At 46.7% G+C, this 18,342-nt stretch overlaps 1 protein-coding gene across 3 annotated transcripts in view; it reads left to right on the plus strand.

Annotated features, from left to right (window-relative positions):
- LOC119161150 (rifampicin phosphotransferase) overlaps positions 1 to 18,342 on the plus strand; it is a 586,004-nt gene that overhangs the window by 76,362 nt on the left and 491,300 nt on the right. For all 3 annotated transcript variants that reach the window (XM_075890885.1, XM_037413539.2, XM_075890884.1), the window contains exons 4-6: positions 5,673 to 5,720; positions 5,859 to 5,972; positions 7,109 to 7,224. In XM_075890885.1, coding sequence (XP_075747000.1) covers positions 5,673 to 5,720; positions 5,859 to 5,972; positions 7,109 to 7,224 — 278 coding nt within the window. The remainder of the gene's footprint in view (positions 1 to 5,672; positions 5,721 to 5,858; positions 5,973 to 7,108; positions 7,225 to 18,342) is intronic.

Consider the following 18,342-nt stretch of genomic DNA (forward strand, 5'->3'; position numbering starts at 1 on the left):
GCTGTTAACCACGATGAATGCTCACCAACTAGCCCAGTTTTCCATCTTGCGTTCGGACGTCTGCAGCAATACGTCTACAGCTGCGAGCGCGAATTCAGAGAGCTGCAACTCAAGCTGCTATTTACCTCCGTAAACGGGGCCTGGAAATTTCCCCTGAGAAATGTGCACATGGGGCATTTACGCGAAAACCAATGCAGAACTACAGCGTTGTAATAAACAGCGAAAGGACATTTTACTTCCGAGCGTAGAAGTTTCTTTATGTTATAACTGACAGAGACCTCTCATTGAGCCCACATATATCATACATGAAAAGGCGACTGACAGCATGTGTCATTTCTTCAAGTTCTTCACTGGAAAAAATTGGGGAATGTCCACAGCCACCATGCTCCGACTATAAAGCGTTCTTTTTTTTCGATTCATTTGGCACAGCCAACCTGCGTTAACTAACGCAAGTTTAACAAGTATACGAATGCTTCAGAATGCCCAGGCTCAAGCCCTCCCGACTTGTCTAGGCTTGCCCCAAAGTGCATCAACAGCGGCAACTATCGCCATGACAAGGGACCATCTCATAAAGACCCCCATGAATGTTGAAGTGCTGAGGACACATATACGACGCCTTGCTCGAACCATCACCTGGCCTGTCTACCTTTGGACCGACCAAGCACAACTTACTGCAAAACAGTGACCGCACATGGCGAGTCGATCCTAACTTCGTTCTTTCCTGCCGCTAGACCCGTGACTCCACCATGGTGCTTCACTCAATCAATTATTATATTACCAGTCCTGGCGTCCAGAAAAAAAGCCGATTTGTCGTCACCGGTTCTTAAGCAGCTCACACTACTTCTCTTGTATGAAAAATACCAAGACTCTTTACATGTATACACTGACGGATCATTTTGGCCCAACGGCCCAACCAGAGCAGTCGTGATACGAAGGTTTACAAAAAGGGTTCAGCGAAAGTGTAGGATGACTCGGCGAGGGATGCACAGAAAAATTACAGGTGTAACCTTAAGATAGACTAACAGACCAGAGTGTATCAGGTAACAAACTAGAGTTAAGGATATCATAGTTGAAATCAAACAGAAGAAATGAACATAGGTTGGGCATGTAGAGCGTAGGCAGGATAAGCGCTTGTCATTAAGGGTAACTGTCTGCATTCCTAAAGAAATCAAGCGCGTGACGGGGAGACAGAAAGTTAGTTGGACAGATGAGATTAGAAAGTTTGCTGGTATAAAGTGGCAGGAGCAAGAACATGACCGAGTTGACCAACAGAACATGGGAGATGCCTTTGTACCCCAGTGGACGTAGTTAGGCTGATAATGATGATGATAATGACGATGATACTTGTCTAGCCGATACACCATCTTGCGGTCAATACGGTAAAACCAAAGGTGCCGTTGAGTGCTTCACATGTAGTGTACGCAACGTATCGTGCGGCGTACGTAAGTATTCCGTACGCCAACCTAAGAGTGCCTACTATTGTCAGCTCAGACAATGTGGTATGAGTGTCTAAACAAACAAGAGAAAAGGCGTAGATTCCGGCTTGATTATTGCTCACATGTTTCAGTATGAAAGCGCAGTCTTGAAGACGAAAGGGAACGTCATCAACTGGTGAAGGTACTCGGAGACGCAAAAAAAAATTTGTAGACCTGAAGCAGTACTCCAGGTGGACTAATCTAGAACCTAAAGGAGTACCGTTAACTGAAAAGGAAGACCTCGGTCAAACACTACATAAGGTGGCCACTTGTCTGAGTGTTCTGCTTTTGGATCATGACGTGGATGTGGTGCATCGTGTCCCCCCAAAAGGGGGTGGGCTGACAAATATAATCTTCAAATTCTACTCTCGAGCTACCCGTGACAAGCTTCTGTTTGCCGCAAAAAAGAAGCGGCTGAATGCGTCCCGGCTGGGTTACCAAGTAGATAACCCAGTATACGTGAATGTACAGTTGTGTCCCGAAAACAAAATTCTGCTCGGAAAAGCTATCCAGTGCAAACGGGAAAGGAACGGGAAATTTGCATGGGTTGCTGAAGGAAAAATTCTAATGCAGAAGTCCGAAAACGCGAGAGTTGTACACAGTTGTACACGTCACATGCAATGACGACCCGATGAAAATAGTATAAATGGAGGTTTGCAACTACTGGTACTCCTATAACTAACATCATGCCACACTCTGTAATCCCACCTTACAAAGAACCTAAAAACAACAATATCTCTGTCTTCTACACGAACATCCGCAGTTTAAACAAGAATTTGAACCTTCTCCTTGCGTTCCTTTTTACGTATGTTGATGACATGTGGGGTTTAACGTCCCAAAACCACCATTTAATTATAAGAGACGCCGTAGTGGAGGGCTCCGGAAATTTCGACCACCTGGGGTACTTTAACGTGCACCCAAATATGAGCACACGGGCCTACAACATTTCCGCCTCCATCGGAAATGCAGCCGCCGCAGCTGGGATTTGAACCCGCAACCTCCGGGTCAGCAGCCAAATACCTTAGCCACTAGACCACCGCGGCGGTGCTTCCTTTCTATGTATGCCCAGCCTGTCGATGTTATAGCATTGACGGAAACATGGCTAAAAAAGGGCAAAAATTGCAACATCGATGGGTACACATTCATATCTAATCCATGAGTCACGCACGCGTGGTGGTGGTGTGGCCGTCTTTGTAAAATCAGGTTACTCGTTTTCGAAACCAGAATCAGTCACATATATAGACACTCCAATTAGATGATCAGTGATTCAATATCTGCAGCGCAGATATTGAATCACTGATCATCTAATTGGAGTGTTTTCTTATCATAGGAATTATATACCGTCCTCCGAACTCATCTTACATTTCTTTTCTAGATATTCTTGAAAAGGCGCTATATATACACTTGCGGCAAACTACAATACTCCCATTGTCACTACGGGAGACTTCAATCATGATACCTGCAGTATAGCGTCTTCTGATTACGAGTTTTTGCTTGCTTCTTTCAATCTTCGAATCTTGATTTCTACACCCACACGTTTAACTAGCACCTCAGCGATGATCATAGATCACTTGTTGACAAACATATCCACCCTGATCAATGCAAGTGTGTATGACGAACCGATCTCTGATCACCTTCCTATTTGTATTTTAGTTATAGACCTGTCCAAGACTGCACCTAAAATCACCCTGTCATTAGAAAAATAGATTATACCCTATTAAGAAACGAACTTCTATCTCTCGTACCAAACAGTCTGTACCATGATGATTTAAATACTGAGGTTGCCAATCTATTCGAAACTATAAAGACTGCAATCAGTAACGCTAGTAGTACCGTATCTTTTCGCTCTTATAACGTCCCGATCTGCCCTTAGATGACCCAAGTCATTCTTGCTATCTAAGAAAAAACAGTTCTGGTACAAAAAATGAAAACAGCATAAACATAATCATTATTACTTATGGCAGTATAAAAGGTTACGGAATGAATCTGTGGCAATAATCCGCGTACGCAAGAACTACTACCCCAGCTTGATTCAACGTGCGAATGGGAATACAAAAACAATAGTGAAACTTGTACAAGGAGTTGTAGGAAATTCTAGTGCGCATCGTATTCTCCCTTTAACAATAGACGAAGAAACTGCTGAAAGCTTCAATTCATACTTCACTAGTATTGGCCCGTCCTTGGTATCTAGTCATCCTGACTGTAATTGCATGTGTTTAGCCAGCTCCATATCCAATACCTTCTTTACTCATGATATAGAATTAGGAGAGCTGTTATCTACCATGAAAAAAATTGTGTAACAACAAAACCCCAGGGCTGGATGGAATCACAGTCCATCAGATCAAGGATAACATAGACATATTACCCCCACCTAGTGCAACATTTTCAATCATTCTCTAGCAACCTCGTCCTACCCTGATCCTCTAAATGTCGCCAAAGTATTTAAAGACGGTGATCGCTATGACCCTTCGTGTTACCGCCTGATATCAGTTCTCAGTATAATAAATTACATCTTCGAAACGCTACTTTCTTCTCGAATCAAAAAATTTCTGGAAAAATATCGAATTTTATGCCCGCAACAGCACGGTTTCCGTCCGAGATATTCTCTTCCACTGCAGTTCAAACATTGACAAAAATGTCAACACAGCTTTAAATAGCCATAAACTAGTTTCTATTGTATTTCTTGACCTACAGAAGGCATTCGACACTATCGACCCCAGCATCCTCAAAAAAATAAATAACTATGGCTTTAGAAACAAAAGCTTTGAATTCTTTTCCAGCTACTTCATTCATCGTAGTTAAATTGTTTCTCTAGGTGCCATCACTTTCTTGCCAAAACCGATAAGCACCTGGGCCCTTTGTTCTTTATAATATATTTAAATAACCTACCACTGGTTATTAACTCTGCAGAGCTACTATTGTACGCGGATGATGCAGCTTTAATTGTTACGGGGGAAAACATGCAAGAAATTGAAACAAAACCAAATGCTGAACTAGCAAATATATCACATTGGTTCAAGGCAAATAAAGGTACCGTCAACGCGAAAGAAAGAAAGTACATGATAATCCATTCCCGACATATGCCAATAAATCTACACAGCATTTAAATAAAGATAAATAAATATGCACTCGAACGCATCAATTCATTTAAATACCTAGGTGTAGTTATCGACAACCATTTCCACTGGCAACGCAATATAAAATCAGTGTAATCAGTGTGCTCGAGGTTATCATCGGGCTGTCATGCATTGTTGCAAGCGAGAAATTATTTCGACCTTGCTATATCACGGATATTGTACTTTTCTCTCATTCACTCTCATCTGTCCTAATCTATAGATTCATGAGGTTCGGCTTACACTACATACCTGGAGCCTTTAAGAAAACTACAGAAGCGCTCACTAAAAAGAATAACGCACTCAAGCCACGATCATTCCAGTGCCCCCCTGTTTAGTAAACTACAAATTTTACCAATGGACAGTTTGCGTCAACAGAGAACAGCCATTGCCATTAATAATATCATAAGGTATAATCGTCCTGTTCATTCGTTCATTCTTTGCTCCTCATCCCGCCCTACGAGGAATACTGCTGCCGGTAAATTTAACCTTCCTCCCACGAACAACGTCTATGGAGAACGGCGTCTGCAGTTCGTTGGTACCAAAATCTGGAATAGATTGCCCCAGGATATAAAATCCGCTGTTACCTTTCTTATGAAAATAAAAAAAACACTTCCTTATAATGCTTAATGTGTCTCCTGAATCCCCTTAATAGTAACAAAATCGTTCAATCCTTGTATATAAGTATCACTACGTTTACTGAAAGTTTACTGCGTAGTTGTTATTACTCATTGTTTTTCTTTTGTTTGTGTATAAAAATTACATGTTTCTGTTATCTTACCCAAGTTCGAGTATCTGAATATATATGTCTGTACAATGCCTAACCTTCTTTACTATATCCGCAATGTTTAGCATCTTGTATTCTTGTTCAATGCCTTGTTCTATTGTTTTGCTACATGTGCTATTGTTGCCTTGTGCTATCGTTTGGATACTGTGCCGTTTTGGATCGCATCATTGGACCCTATTCTAGCCTTTGGCTATGGGTCCAAACAGTTTTTGATTTATCATGTTGGAATGGAAACTAAAGTGAAATGAAATGAAATGTTGCGTTATTTTATAACCATTATCTTATTTTTTTTTGCAGATGTACAACACGTGCAGGTGCTATGGTTCAAGTTCAGCTTGGTCTTGTGTAAGTGTTCTTGTTAGACCATTTAGTATCGTCTGAGGGGTACAATATATGAGCGACTGCCACCCTGTGTCTTGTTTGATGAAATTGTACTTCTTTGAAGTTCTGAACCAGCCTTAAGCTACATGCAACTCTGTGCAGGTGCAAAACATCTTCCCACGTTTTCGAACACCAAGCCCATTTCCCGGCGAATTTCGTGGCGCGGCAACTGGCTGGCGAGAGATGGACCAAGAATGGAATACCCAATGTGCCCAGGTGTGACATTTCTATAGAGCGAAGTTGCTAGCCTACCCAGTTGGAGCTAATTCATCCTTTAGCACCTTTGCACGTAACAAAATGAAGCGAAAGAAAAGAAAACTGAAGGACTGGCCCAGTCTCACAGCTGGTTTATTTTATGCGAGGAGTAATTTAGCGGGTCAGGCTGTCGTGTGCTGCTGGGTGTTACGTCATCGCTTTGCGCAGAACTCATTGTGCGGCATAATAAGCGTGTGCTCATGCTAATAACTCTTCTTGTTAATGGAGCACCTTGATGATGCTCATTTATTAGGAAAAAAGCATCAGAAATACTACTTCGTTTAGCGTAACCGAGACAAAACCACACATCAAACTAAAAAGATTGAAACAAGGAAGAAAGAAACAGAAAGCAAAATATAAAAACAATGACTGATAAAAAAGGAGAAAAAGAACTGAGAGACAAAAGGAAAGAAGAAGGCCGAATAGAGAAAAAAATCAGGATTTTCATTAACTAACCTATGTGCAGTTTGCAATGAACCAGAAACAATAGATCACTTTCTTCTCACATGCCGCCGCTTCGCCTCCCTGCGCCGAATAATTCTTGAGAGACCGATTCGTATGCTCGGATCGCCAGTTAATGTGTCCACCCTATTATAGTTTGGAGCCAGTCAGTTGGGTGCGGGCCGCAGTGCTATTCTGTCAGCGCTACATAAATTCTTTCAGGTAACCAGAAGGATGCGCTGCTAGCGGTACTGCCAGATATATCCAATTCTTTGTTCCCCTTCCTCATTCTCGTTAATTTCTTTTATATATTCTAGTTTATCAATTTCTTCTGCACGTTTTCACGTTTCTTCAAAGGAACATTATTAATGTTCTTATCTAATTTCTTCCTTTTTTTAGCAAGCGTTGTACAAAAAATATCTATTATTAGGTACAGTGTGGCCAATCCCCCTTGTGGGTATGAGCCAAGATCTCCTAGGCGACAAGACAAGACAAGACAAGAGGGCTTTCTAAATCCAGCCTTTCTTCAGGCCTGGAATTCTTACACGACAAGAGCGCCTCAAGTTTTTCTTCAATCGCAGAGTGCATAGCGCCATTGTTGCTGGCAAATGAGTGATAACATATTTCTTACCGTTTCATCAACGATTCTCTTCCAGACTTCTGGACGAGGTCGACGGCTACACGCAGCATGTCTTTTGCACGGGTTCTGTCAGTGTGGACAGCGAAACACCGCGAGAGTTGTTCCTTTGGGGTTTTCGCATCAGGAGCATCGGTAAGCAGCACTAGAAAACTATATTTTGTGTTTTTGCTGTGAAGTTCTGCAGAGTGGCGCTGCTAGCCGAGGGCAGCATGCGCCGCTGCGATCCGGCTGGCCCGGTCAAGCCGTCTTCACATGCCGTTAAAGGGCCCGTAAACCACCCAGAGGTCCAAATTCAGTTGTGGTGGGGAAATTGTGCACGGGTGTACGACGGACACTGTGCCGTGAGAAGTTTTCGAAACGGTGCAGTAATGACGGAGTTGGTAAAGTCTCATTATCAAAACCACAATAATCGCTCCTTTCACTTTCCCCAGCGCTTCCCTGCACTAGTATCTTCTCCCAAGCCGCTTTGCCTTCTGGCCCCTCTCATCTCACGTAACCTACGTCGTCACTGACCCTGCACTAGTATCTTCTCCCAAGCCGCTTTGCCTTCTGGCCCCTCTCATCTCACGTAACCTACGTCGTCACTGACGCGCTGCGCGAAACACCGTTGTAGCGCCTCGGAACGCGGCGCTCGTCAAGGAAGAAGAAGTGGGCATTGCGCCGCGTGGCGGGTGCAGCGCGATAATAAATAATCAGTCTGAACTACTGCACAGAACGCCCTTGTTACGTGATTATCAGCACCAACAGAAAGTTCTGCACAGAGAGATAGGGAATCTGGTATTATGACAGCTGATGTAATTGCTGTATCTAACTTGCGTAGGGCAAGCACTACTGCCAGAAACTCAGCCACAAAAACAGGTATGAAATCGGGTAGCCTAAGGGAATCAATCCAATTTAAAATCGGGCTGAAAATACCAACCCCTGACTTTTTGTCGTATTGCGATGCGTCTGTAGCAATAATAACGTTCGTTGTAAGACGCGCAAGTGATTTTGTAGTAAACCATCCAAATTATTATGGGGAAGTAATTTGGCACTATTAGGAAAAATTTCGTCGAATTTAATTTCCACCGAGGTTCAATTATCACGACTCGGCATGATGTCGCATATACGTACGTTTAGAGGCTCCAGTAAATTTTGCACAAATATAGTTTGTGGCGTGTGAAATCGCGGATATCTAGCAGCAAAAAATGATTCCGGAGTGGAAATAAAGGCTGTTTCTGAATGTCGTAATGAATGCCGTAATGTCGTCTGAATATCGCACTAGTACCTGTGCATTTGAGAAAAGTACGATTACTTTGGGTGCCTGGACATAAAGGTTTGTTTTTGAAGGAAATAGCCGATTCCTTAGCTAAGTCGTCAATCAGCGAACCAATTCTACCGCTCTGTTCATCATCCGCTTATGTGACTGCTGCTCGGTTCCGCAGACGCACGCTTATGCAAGTCTTTAAAGGTTCAGCACTAACAAACTCTACAGAATATCGCCATTTATTATATCCCTGGCGAAGAGACTTTTGCCGAACTTGAAAACAAGAAGTAGCTATCACAATGCTGCGTTGCCGGGTACCAAATATAAATTTCTATAAACGCAGGTCGCTCAGGCACCTTCGCCACTGTGCGCATTCTGTGATGAACTGGAAACAATAGACCATTTATTTTTGACCTGCAGGCGGTTTAACACATTAAGAAAAACCCTATTAGAAATGCCATTGCATGGTATTGGTATGAACTTATCTCTGCCTGTCATTTTGTCTTTTGGAACTTCCATTTTGTGGTTTCTCTAATGGGAAAGTATGCGCGGCCGTCCGGGACTATATTGATGAAAATAATAGGTTGATTGATTAACAAGTTTCATTATCCTAACATGTCCACATAATTATATACGTATAAAATCAGATTCTTGCTCTATTCTAAGAATAAATTCGTTTATGTAAATATTTGTATGCCTTACATTAAACACCACACTTGCCTAGGCTATCGGTAATCTTTCTGTTATACCTCCATCATTCCAAATCTGAACAGTAAATTTTAAAACCACTCGATTCTTGGCCGATCCCCCACAGTTGGTATGTGTCACTAACAATAGGAGAACAACAACAACAACAACAGTTCGAACAACGAACGCTGTCAGGGCTGGATCTTTCTTGTGTTAGCTCCGACACCGTCTACTTCCGGCTGCCGCGATTCCGGCCGTCCGCTCCGTCAATTGCGTTCTAGCTGCATGGCCAAACTACATGGGTCAAGAAATTTGGACAGAAAGGTGTCGAAAACCCATTGCCACAGGCATCAACACCAGCCGATGTTTAAAGCGCGTCGATGTGAGAATGGGCTCTATAACCACAACTAAAAAAATCACAGCATGTCTACGGACTTAATGGGAATGAGTGGGGCCAAGCGTCCACCAGTCCGTTCGCGCATACGTCCATCCATTCATGCAGCCGTGAGTCAATCTGTGCGTCCGTGCACCTGTCTGTCCGTGCACCTTTGGTGTCAGTAAACGCGACACGATGAGCAACAGCACGCGGTATTCTATATATGGTTGCCGAAGGTATATTTTCAAGGCCGCTGCCTCAATGGAGTGGTTTTTTTATGATTCGGCAATGGGAGTTTTTGAAATGTAATGTTATTGTGCTCGTGTGAAGTTCTGTCGCAATTTCACCTGCGAAGTTTTTCGTGTATGTTGCAACTACACTATTTGGCTATAAAAACAACTTTGCTTCCTCAATCTTTCGTGTTGGTCTCTCTTTTCTCTCGCTCATGCATTAGCGAAGCATAAGCCGCAATAAATTCACCTATTTGTAACGGTACATAAAAGGTCAGCAATCAAGCAAAAATTTAAATTTTGTGCCATGTAGGGCGAATGCACAATGTTGCTACCGCTTTTGGTTGCGAAGTCATATTTCATTCTTTTATTTTTTGTTAGCTGTTAGCTGTCCCATTTATACGCAGATGGCGGTGGTGACAACGAGCCACCAACTACAGGATACCTGGAGGTCTATGGAAATCGCACTAACAGTTTGCACATACCTTAGTAGCTGCGTGCTTGTTGGCGAACCTTAGCTATACCGTAATCGCACCGGTGTGGACCCAGCTTTGCGCGAATGGCTTGAAAGAATCACCAACACGATGTACCAGTACGGGGATGCGCTGTGCCAGACAACCATTGCACGAGATTAGGAGCCGCCGCCTTTTCCATATTAGGGAACCTATAAGGAGGACAGGCTAAAGTTCGCACCGTGCCGTTCACCGCCCTAGCGGAAAGAGGACAAAGTTCCGGTCACTCGGACGGGCAGCACTTGGTGGGTTTTCCCATTGCGCGCGGGAAACGTGTTCCTTGTAACACTTATCTCGCACTTGCACGCTATGGGCAGCGCTCCTTCGTCATTCTGGAAAGCAGGCACGCACTACTGCTGAATTGTGAGCTGGTACAAAAGTTTGAACATGACGAAGACCTGAAAACTGCCCGTAAAGTTTTATCATTTCTAATGCGAGCAGTGGGAGAAGTACAGGCGTCCAGAGTGGATTACTCCAGTTCGCCGATACTCCATGGTCTCGTTACTTTGAGAATGTCTTGTTGTGTACAGTACTGCAAACTATTATTTAACTGAAAGAAGCATGATGGCCGGACTCATGATAAAAGGAAGTGTGTTTGTAAGCTGGAACTATGGCAAATAGACAACCAGTGCACATTTAACTATTGGGCTCCGGCTTTTCGAGACAACCATTGGTAGCGCGAAAGCGGTGAAACTTAAGAACTTGGTACACCTAAAGCACCGTACTGTGAGCCGAACAAGTGTTTTATTCAGATGATGGCTGTAGACTTCTCGTCAACGCTTATGTGAACATATTTCTGCTGCTGGTTCACGCTAAGCGTTTATTCGTACAGGTCTTGCAAGCATCACCCACCATTAGGTTAACATGATTATGTGTTGTGATGCTAGGATAGAAGTCATGAGTTCGATTCCCACAAACGCCAGCGGCACTTTCGCGGGAGCGAAATGCAGTAACAGTGCGCTCAGATTTTGGCGCAAGAATAATAGTCAGGGCGTGTTGGTGCTGTATATTTCAAGCGTACTGTGGTATGATGCTCGTCAAATAAGGTCAGGTCCACGTTAAAAAAAAAAAAACTCAGGTAGCCGGAATCAATCCTAAGTCTAAAACCACGGCATGCCTTCTAACAACATGATGGTTTTGGCACGTAAAGTATTATTTGCATGCGCCTGAGTCGCGGGTGATATACAGCAGCCGCTATGAAAACCATTTGAAAAAAGAACCAATGCATATGTAAAATTTTCGATGGTTTCGTGGAAGTTGATGTGGTTATCAGGGGCGAATCTCGGCGTATTTAAAAACATGCTCAACCGTAGTGGTTACTCCGTGATATGACGACGACCTAGTGAACTGTCATAACCATCCAATCGACATTTGAATCAGTGAACACGCTGCGTGGTCAGGCGTGGATATCATCCGAAATAAAACATGCGTTGTAAGAAACGTGCATGGTAGAAGTGGACATAAAAAACTGTTTTGTGCGCTTCATTACACTTTCAAAAAAGCTGAAAAAATCAAAGGTGTCATTGAACTTACGATACGGCCTTGTTAATATGCGATGAAAACATCGGCAAAAGCGAAACTCTTATGAAACTGAACACACCGCACTGAAATCGTGCTAGAGACTGAACAGGGCAGATGTAAGTTTAGTCTCGTCAAACTGACCTTCTATTAAACTGAAAGCCACGTGACGAGTTTGGCATTCAAGAAATAGAAATCCGAACGCTATATACAAATGCACACGAAAGCGTGGTGGTAGTTTGCGGACAGCTCCTACCTCAAGACACCAATGCCGCAGAAAATGCGCGTTTTACCGGTAACACGCATATAAAATTCGCGCCATCCCCTCATTTTTAATGTCATGGAAAGCCAGCTGTTCACCATCGACATTCCAATTCCACTCGATCAAATACAACGTGCTTGGCTCGCTTGGCCTGCAAAGGTTGTCAATGATTAGCTCTTGGTTCAGATAAGACTCACACCTTAAAAATGTTTTTGTAATTTTTTAAACCCTTCAAAGCAAGCCACAGATGACGCTGCGCGTGGAGGGCGACCAGATAACAGTGTGTGTAGAGCGCGTGAACGTGCTGAGGTAGCACAGGCACAAGACGGGAGCGGGGTACCGAGCGATCTACTTTTGCTAGAAAGGCGGTGAAACGCACACAGCGCAGCGCCCCCTGGCCGAGCTTGGGAGGCCCATAGGGGAAGGTGACTCTGCCTATATTGTGGCGACGATATGGCTTGGTACATACGTTCTGCAATGCCTGCCCACTTATTGTTACCCGTCACGCAATAATGACATTAGTGCAGATGTGAGTGTGGCCTATTTGTGGCTATAGTGCTGAGATACAAATGCTGAAAAGAATGTGCGCTGCAAGGGAGGGGAGGAACTCATCGCGAAAGAGAAAGATCACTATATTATTACGAGGCAGTGGGCATGGCTCTACCGTCGTGGACAACAGTTCGATGAAAAAGAAGTGGACTCGCCGCGCGAGAGACTGGCAGCTCTGAAGCGTCACTTTGGCATGTAAATATAGGAAATACGCTGATTCCTCTCTTCCGTGTGTTTGCGAGCTCCGTAACAAATTGGTGGGAGTGCTGGGTAACGAAGCGCCATACAACGGAGCTCCGCAGTGGTCGTCAAATCGGAGTTTCCGTGATGGAACACGGGACTGATCCCACGGCCACCTCTCCATCGGCTTCGGCGACGCCCGCACCATCCACGGCAACGCCTCCACTGGCCCCACCCCCACCCACGTACGTCCTGACGCATCCGAAGCATCCTGGAACGTTCTGCGGTACGGACCAAGTTGATGTCGACGACTGGATAGCCGACTACGAACGCACCAGTGCTCTCAACCGGTATGATCCGACTCTTATGCTGGCCAATGTGCTGTTTTACCTGAAAGGCACGGCCAAAGTCTGGTACGAGAACCATGAGGAGGAGATCGGCAGTTGGGACACCTTCAAGGAAAAGCTTCGCGACTTATTTGGGAAGCCCATCGGTCGAAAGGCGGCTGCAAAGAAGGAGTTGTCTATACGTGCTCAGACGTCCACAGAGCCGTATATCTCATATATACAGGACGTGCTGGCTCTATGTCGTAAAGTTGACAACGACATGTCGGAGTCTGACAAGGTTGGCCACGTCCTCAAGGGCATAGCGGACGACGCGTTCAACCTGCTAATGTGCCGGAACTGTGCGACCGTCGACGAAATTATTGAGGAATGCCGGCGTTTTGAACTGGCCAAAAGCAGGCGGATTTCAAGATCATTTACTCGACTGCCGAACACCGCAGCGACGTCCTCCTGCGAAGATGGACTGTCCTCCCATCGGCAGTCTTCACCAGCGTCTGAAATTACGCGAATTGTCCGGCGGGAAATCGAAGCAATTACACCTACTCTTCCCGCCAACGGCCACGTCGATTTGCAAGTACCTCAGGTTTGCTTGGTACAGTCGATTGTGCGGGAAGAACTGAGCAATTTGGGCTTCGATGTCTGCGCCGTTGCTCAGTCTCGACCAATTGGCTTCCGTTCAAGGTCGCCGCCTCGCCCCAGGTCACCACCCCAAGAAAGGTCTTATCCACGCTCTCGCAATCCGGCCGAATGGAGAACTGCGGATGATCGGCCGATCTGCTTTAACTGCCGCCGCATAGGTCACGTCGCACGGTATTGCCACAACCATTGGTCTTCGTCCCGAAACCAGTATAACACTGCTCGCCGCACCGATAGCTACCGTCGTTTCCAACCTCCTGAGCCGATCGCCGACAACTACCGCCGGCCTCTGCCCGTCGATTCCTACGCCTGCGATGCCCCTGATACGCAGCACAGCCGCTCACCGTCGCCTCGACGTCACCAGTCTCGTTCGCCGCCAGGACGTCGCCCGTCGTCCCCTTCTCCTCTACGACGACGCCCGACCTCCCCGCTCAATTCTCACCAGGGAAACTAAGCGGTGCAGCTCTTGGAGGTGAAGCTGCATCCTCGGTACCGACCTCAAATCCTCTCCTTGTACTGCCGACACGACGAAATTTGATCGACGTCGACGTTGACGGCCTGACTGTTTCTGCACTTGTTGACACTGGGGCGCATATTTCTGTGATGAGTGCCCGACTTCGTCGCCGCCTGAAGAAAGTGCTCACACCGGCTGCCCCTGGCGTTATTCGTGTCGCCGACGGAAGAAGTCTTGCCATCACAGGAATGTGCACAGCACGCATCACTATCGCCGATCACCCCACATCTGTTCTCTTTGCAGTTATTGAGCAGTGCCCAAATGACCTAATTCTTGGTTTAGATTTCTTGTCCACCCATGCTGCTCTCATCGACTGTGCAACCGGCGTTCTTCAACTTGAACTGCCTCGACTTGGACCTGTGCCGTCCTCACCGTCACACCGCTTGTGCGCTGTTGATTATGTTCGGCTGTCACCGCAAGCCACCACGTGTGTTGCCTTAACGATATCACCAGCTCTTCCTGACGGTGACTACATAGTGTCTCCATTGGTGGATGTGCTCTTGGCTCGAAGTGTTGCTGTGCCGCATACAATCGTGACTATTGTGGACAACTACGTTCAGCTTCCGCTCCTTAACTTCAGTAGTTCGACCCAAGTTCTCCCGCAAGGCATTTCGTTAGCCCACGTTTCCCCACTTGATGCATGTAGCATCGTGGCATTGGACCCTGAAGACTGTTCGTCCCCTACTGCAGCCAGCCGAGCAAACGCACCTAGCGACGAAATCACGATGATGATCGCCCCTGATCTTCTGCCCTGTCAGTTGGCGCAACTTCACCACGTTCTGACTACCTACCGAGATATTTTCGACTTCGATGACCGCCCTTTAGGGCAAACGTCCTTCGTGCGTCATCAAATACATACCGGCGATGCTAATCCTGTTAGACGGCGACCGTATCGTGTTTCCCAGTCCGAACGCCAGGTCATACAACGAGAAGTCGAGAAAATGCTCTCCAAAGGAGTCATAGAGGCCTCTTCAAGTCCATGGGCGTCACCTGTTGTTTTAGTGAAAAAGAAGGATGGCAGCTGGAGATTTTGCGTTGACTACCGTGCCTTGAACAAGATAACCCGCAAAGACGTATATCCGCTGCCACGAATCGACGACGCCCTTGATTGCCTTCATGGCGCGCGATACTTCTCATCTATTGATCTGCGTTCGGGCTACTGGCAAATTTCTGTCGACGACTTAGACCGAGAAAAGACTGCCTTCATCACACCGGACGGCCTTTATCAGTTCAAGGTTATGCCTTTTGGGCTGTGCAACGCCCCGGCAACGTTCGAACGCATGATGGACTCTCTTCTTCGTGGTTATAAATGGTCCATCTGTCTTTGCTACCTCGACGATGTGATTGTTTTTTCCCCAACATTTGAAACTCACTTAACTCGTTTGTCGACCATTTTAGCCGTTTTTCGTCGAGCAGGACTCCAGCTGAACTCGAAAAAGTGCAATTTCGGCCGACAACAAATCACGATCCTTGGTCATCTTGTAAGTGCTGCTGGCGTCCGACCTGACCCTGACAAGATTAGCGCTGTCAAGAATTTCCCTCTGCCTTCTTCAACCAAAGATGTTCGGAGTTTTGTGGGCTTATGCTCGTACTTCCGCCGCTTTATACGCGATTTCGCTACAATTGCACGACCACTAACTGATCTTCTCAAAAAGAACGTGCCCTTCTCGTGGGGCCAAGACCAAGCAGCTGCGTTTTCCACGCTGATCGACCTGCTCATTTCACCACCAATACTGGCTCACTTTGACCCGTCTGCGACGACTGAAGTACGCACAGACGCCAGTGCTCACGGAATCGGCGCCGTCCTCGCTCAACACCAGGGAGGCCAAACGCGTGTTATTGCGTATGCCAGCCGCCTTCTCTCCACATCTGAGCGAAACTATTCGATAACAGAGCGCGAGTGTCTTGCGTTGGTCTGGGCTGTAGCGAAATTTCGCCCCTACTTGTATGGCCGCGAGTTTTCAGTTATTACGGACCACCACGCTCTGTGTTGGCTGTCGTCGCTCAAGGACCCAACTGGTCGCCTAGGTCGCTGGGCTCTACGTCTCCAGGAGTATAACTTCGACGTAATTTATAAGTCGGGCAGGTTGCACCAAGATGCTGATTGTCTCTCGCGTTATCCGGTGGACCCTGCTAGCCTCGCTGTCCATGAAGGCGATTCTTGTGTGCTCGCCATATCTGATTTGCACGACATCGGCACAGAGCAGCGCCGGGACGCAACCCTCAAGAAGGTCATTCAGCGAGTATCTTCAGGACATTCCGACCCTTCTCTCCGTCAATATGTCCTTCGCAACGACATTCTGTATCGTCGCAACATGAAGTCTGATGGCCCGGAATATTTGTTAGTTATTCCCCAACACATGCGTGCCACTATTCTTCAACATCTGCATGACGCACCGACGGCGGGACACCTGGGTTTTTCACGCACCTATCACCGCGTGCGGCAACGGTTCTTTTGGCCTGGCATGTATAAATTTGTGCGCCGTTATGTCGCTGCTTGCGAGCGCTGCCAGCGTCGGAAACGTCCTGCTCTCCGTCCGGCTGGCCTGCTCCAACCTATCGACATTCCCCCGGAACCATTCTTCCGCATCGGCCTCGACTTGCTCGGACCTTTCCCGACGTCCGTGTCAGGCAACAAGTGGATCGCTGTCGCAACCGACTATGCGACCAGATACGCGATAACTCGTGCATTGCCAACTAGCTGCGCTACAGACGTCGCAGACTTTCTCCTAAATGACGTCATTCTGCGGCATGGAGCTCCGCGCCAGCTTTTGACGGATCGGGGCCGCTGCTTCCTCGCAAAAGTTATCGACGAAATCCTCCGGAGCTGCTCTACCGAACATCACCTTACTACTGCCTACCATCCCCAGACTAACGGTCTCACGGAGCGTCTCAACCGAACTCTTACAGACATGTTGTCTATGTACGTCTCTGCTGACCACCGTGACTGGGACGCAATGCTCCCCTACGTTACATTTGCATATAATTCGTCAAGACATGACACCGCCGGCTACTCTCCATTCTTTCTTTTGTACGGCTGCAACCCTGCGTTGCCATTCGACACACTCCTTCCTTCTGCTACTATCCAACCAACGGTGTATGCGCAGGACGCTGCTTCTCGAGCCCGCGTCGCTCGCCAAATCGCGCACACTCGGCTCAGTGCTTCTCAGGCCGCACAAAAAGTCCGCTACGATGACTCGCACCGCGACGTTGACTACCCTGATGACTCTCTTGTCCTACTCTGGACGCCGTATCGACGTGAAGGTTTGTGCGAGAAGCTCCTCCCACGATACACAGGACCCTACAAAGTTCTCCGCAAGGTCACCGACGTCGACTACCTCATCACTCCCGTTCAACCGCACTCATCCTCTGCTACACCATCTACTGATGTTGTTCATGTGTCGCGCCTAAAGCCCTACTATACTGCCAGTCCTGATTGACTTAGGGGCGCCGTGACGGCGCTTTGTTCGCCGGGGGTGATATTACGAGGCAGTGGGCATGGCTCTACCGTCGTGGACAACAGTTCGATGAAAAAGAAGTGGACTCGCCGCGCGAGAGACTGGCAGCTCTGAAGCGTCACTTTGGCATGTAAATATAGGAAATACGCTGATTCCTCTCTTCCGTGTGTTTGCGAGCTCCGTAACAATATCACAGAGCAGATGTATTTCCCGAGCGTTTCCTTAAATCGTGACTCCTATCTGACGCTTTGGTTTTGCCGTAAGTCCGATGCACTGAAGCCAGGCGTTTCGCAAGGTGGCATCACGAGGTGACAAGTGTCGCATCTTTTCGTTTTTCTAGTCGGCATTCTTCAAGCTAAGTACTGCACACGGATAAATAAAAGCTTTCGCAAAACACTCGAATTTGGTTCGCGCAGCTGCTTTACAGGCCGCAGTAGCGGATTCGTGAGTGGGCACACGCACACCGGCCACACGGCGAATCACAAGCAACGCGAACAGCTGCTTGCAGGCTGACCGGAATTCGTAGACTTTTGCTCGTCCTATCACAGCAGATATGGCTCGGCGCGTCAGAGATATGGAATGGTGGGTCGCGTGGCGGCCCGAAAATGCCAGAAAGAAGGAGGGAAGCCATATCAAAATCAAGTATTCAAATACATGTATAAAAACTACAGCTCGGGGAGCCTGGTAAATGTGCGCTGCAATACGTCGGCCATAATGAGCTAAAATATTATACCTAAA

The sequence above is a fragment of the Rhipicephalus microplus genome, chromosome 3 (genome assembly GCF_043290135.1).
Source record: "Rhipicephalus microplus isolate Deutch F79 chromosome 3, USDA_Rmic, whole genome shotgun sequence".
Classification (NCBI taxonomy): domain Eukaryota; kingdom Metazoa; phylum Arthropoda; class Arachnida; order Ixodida; family Ixodidae; genus Rhipicephalus; species Rhipicephalus microplus.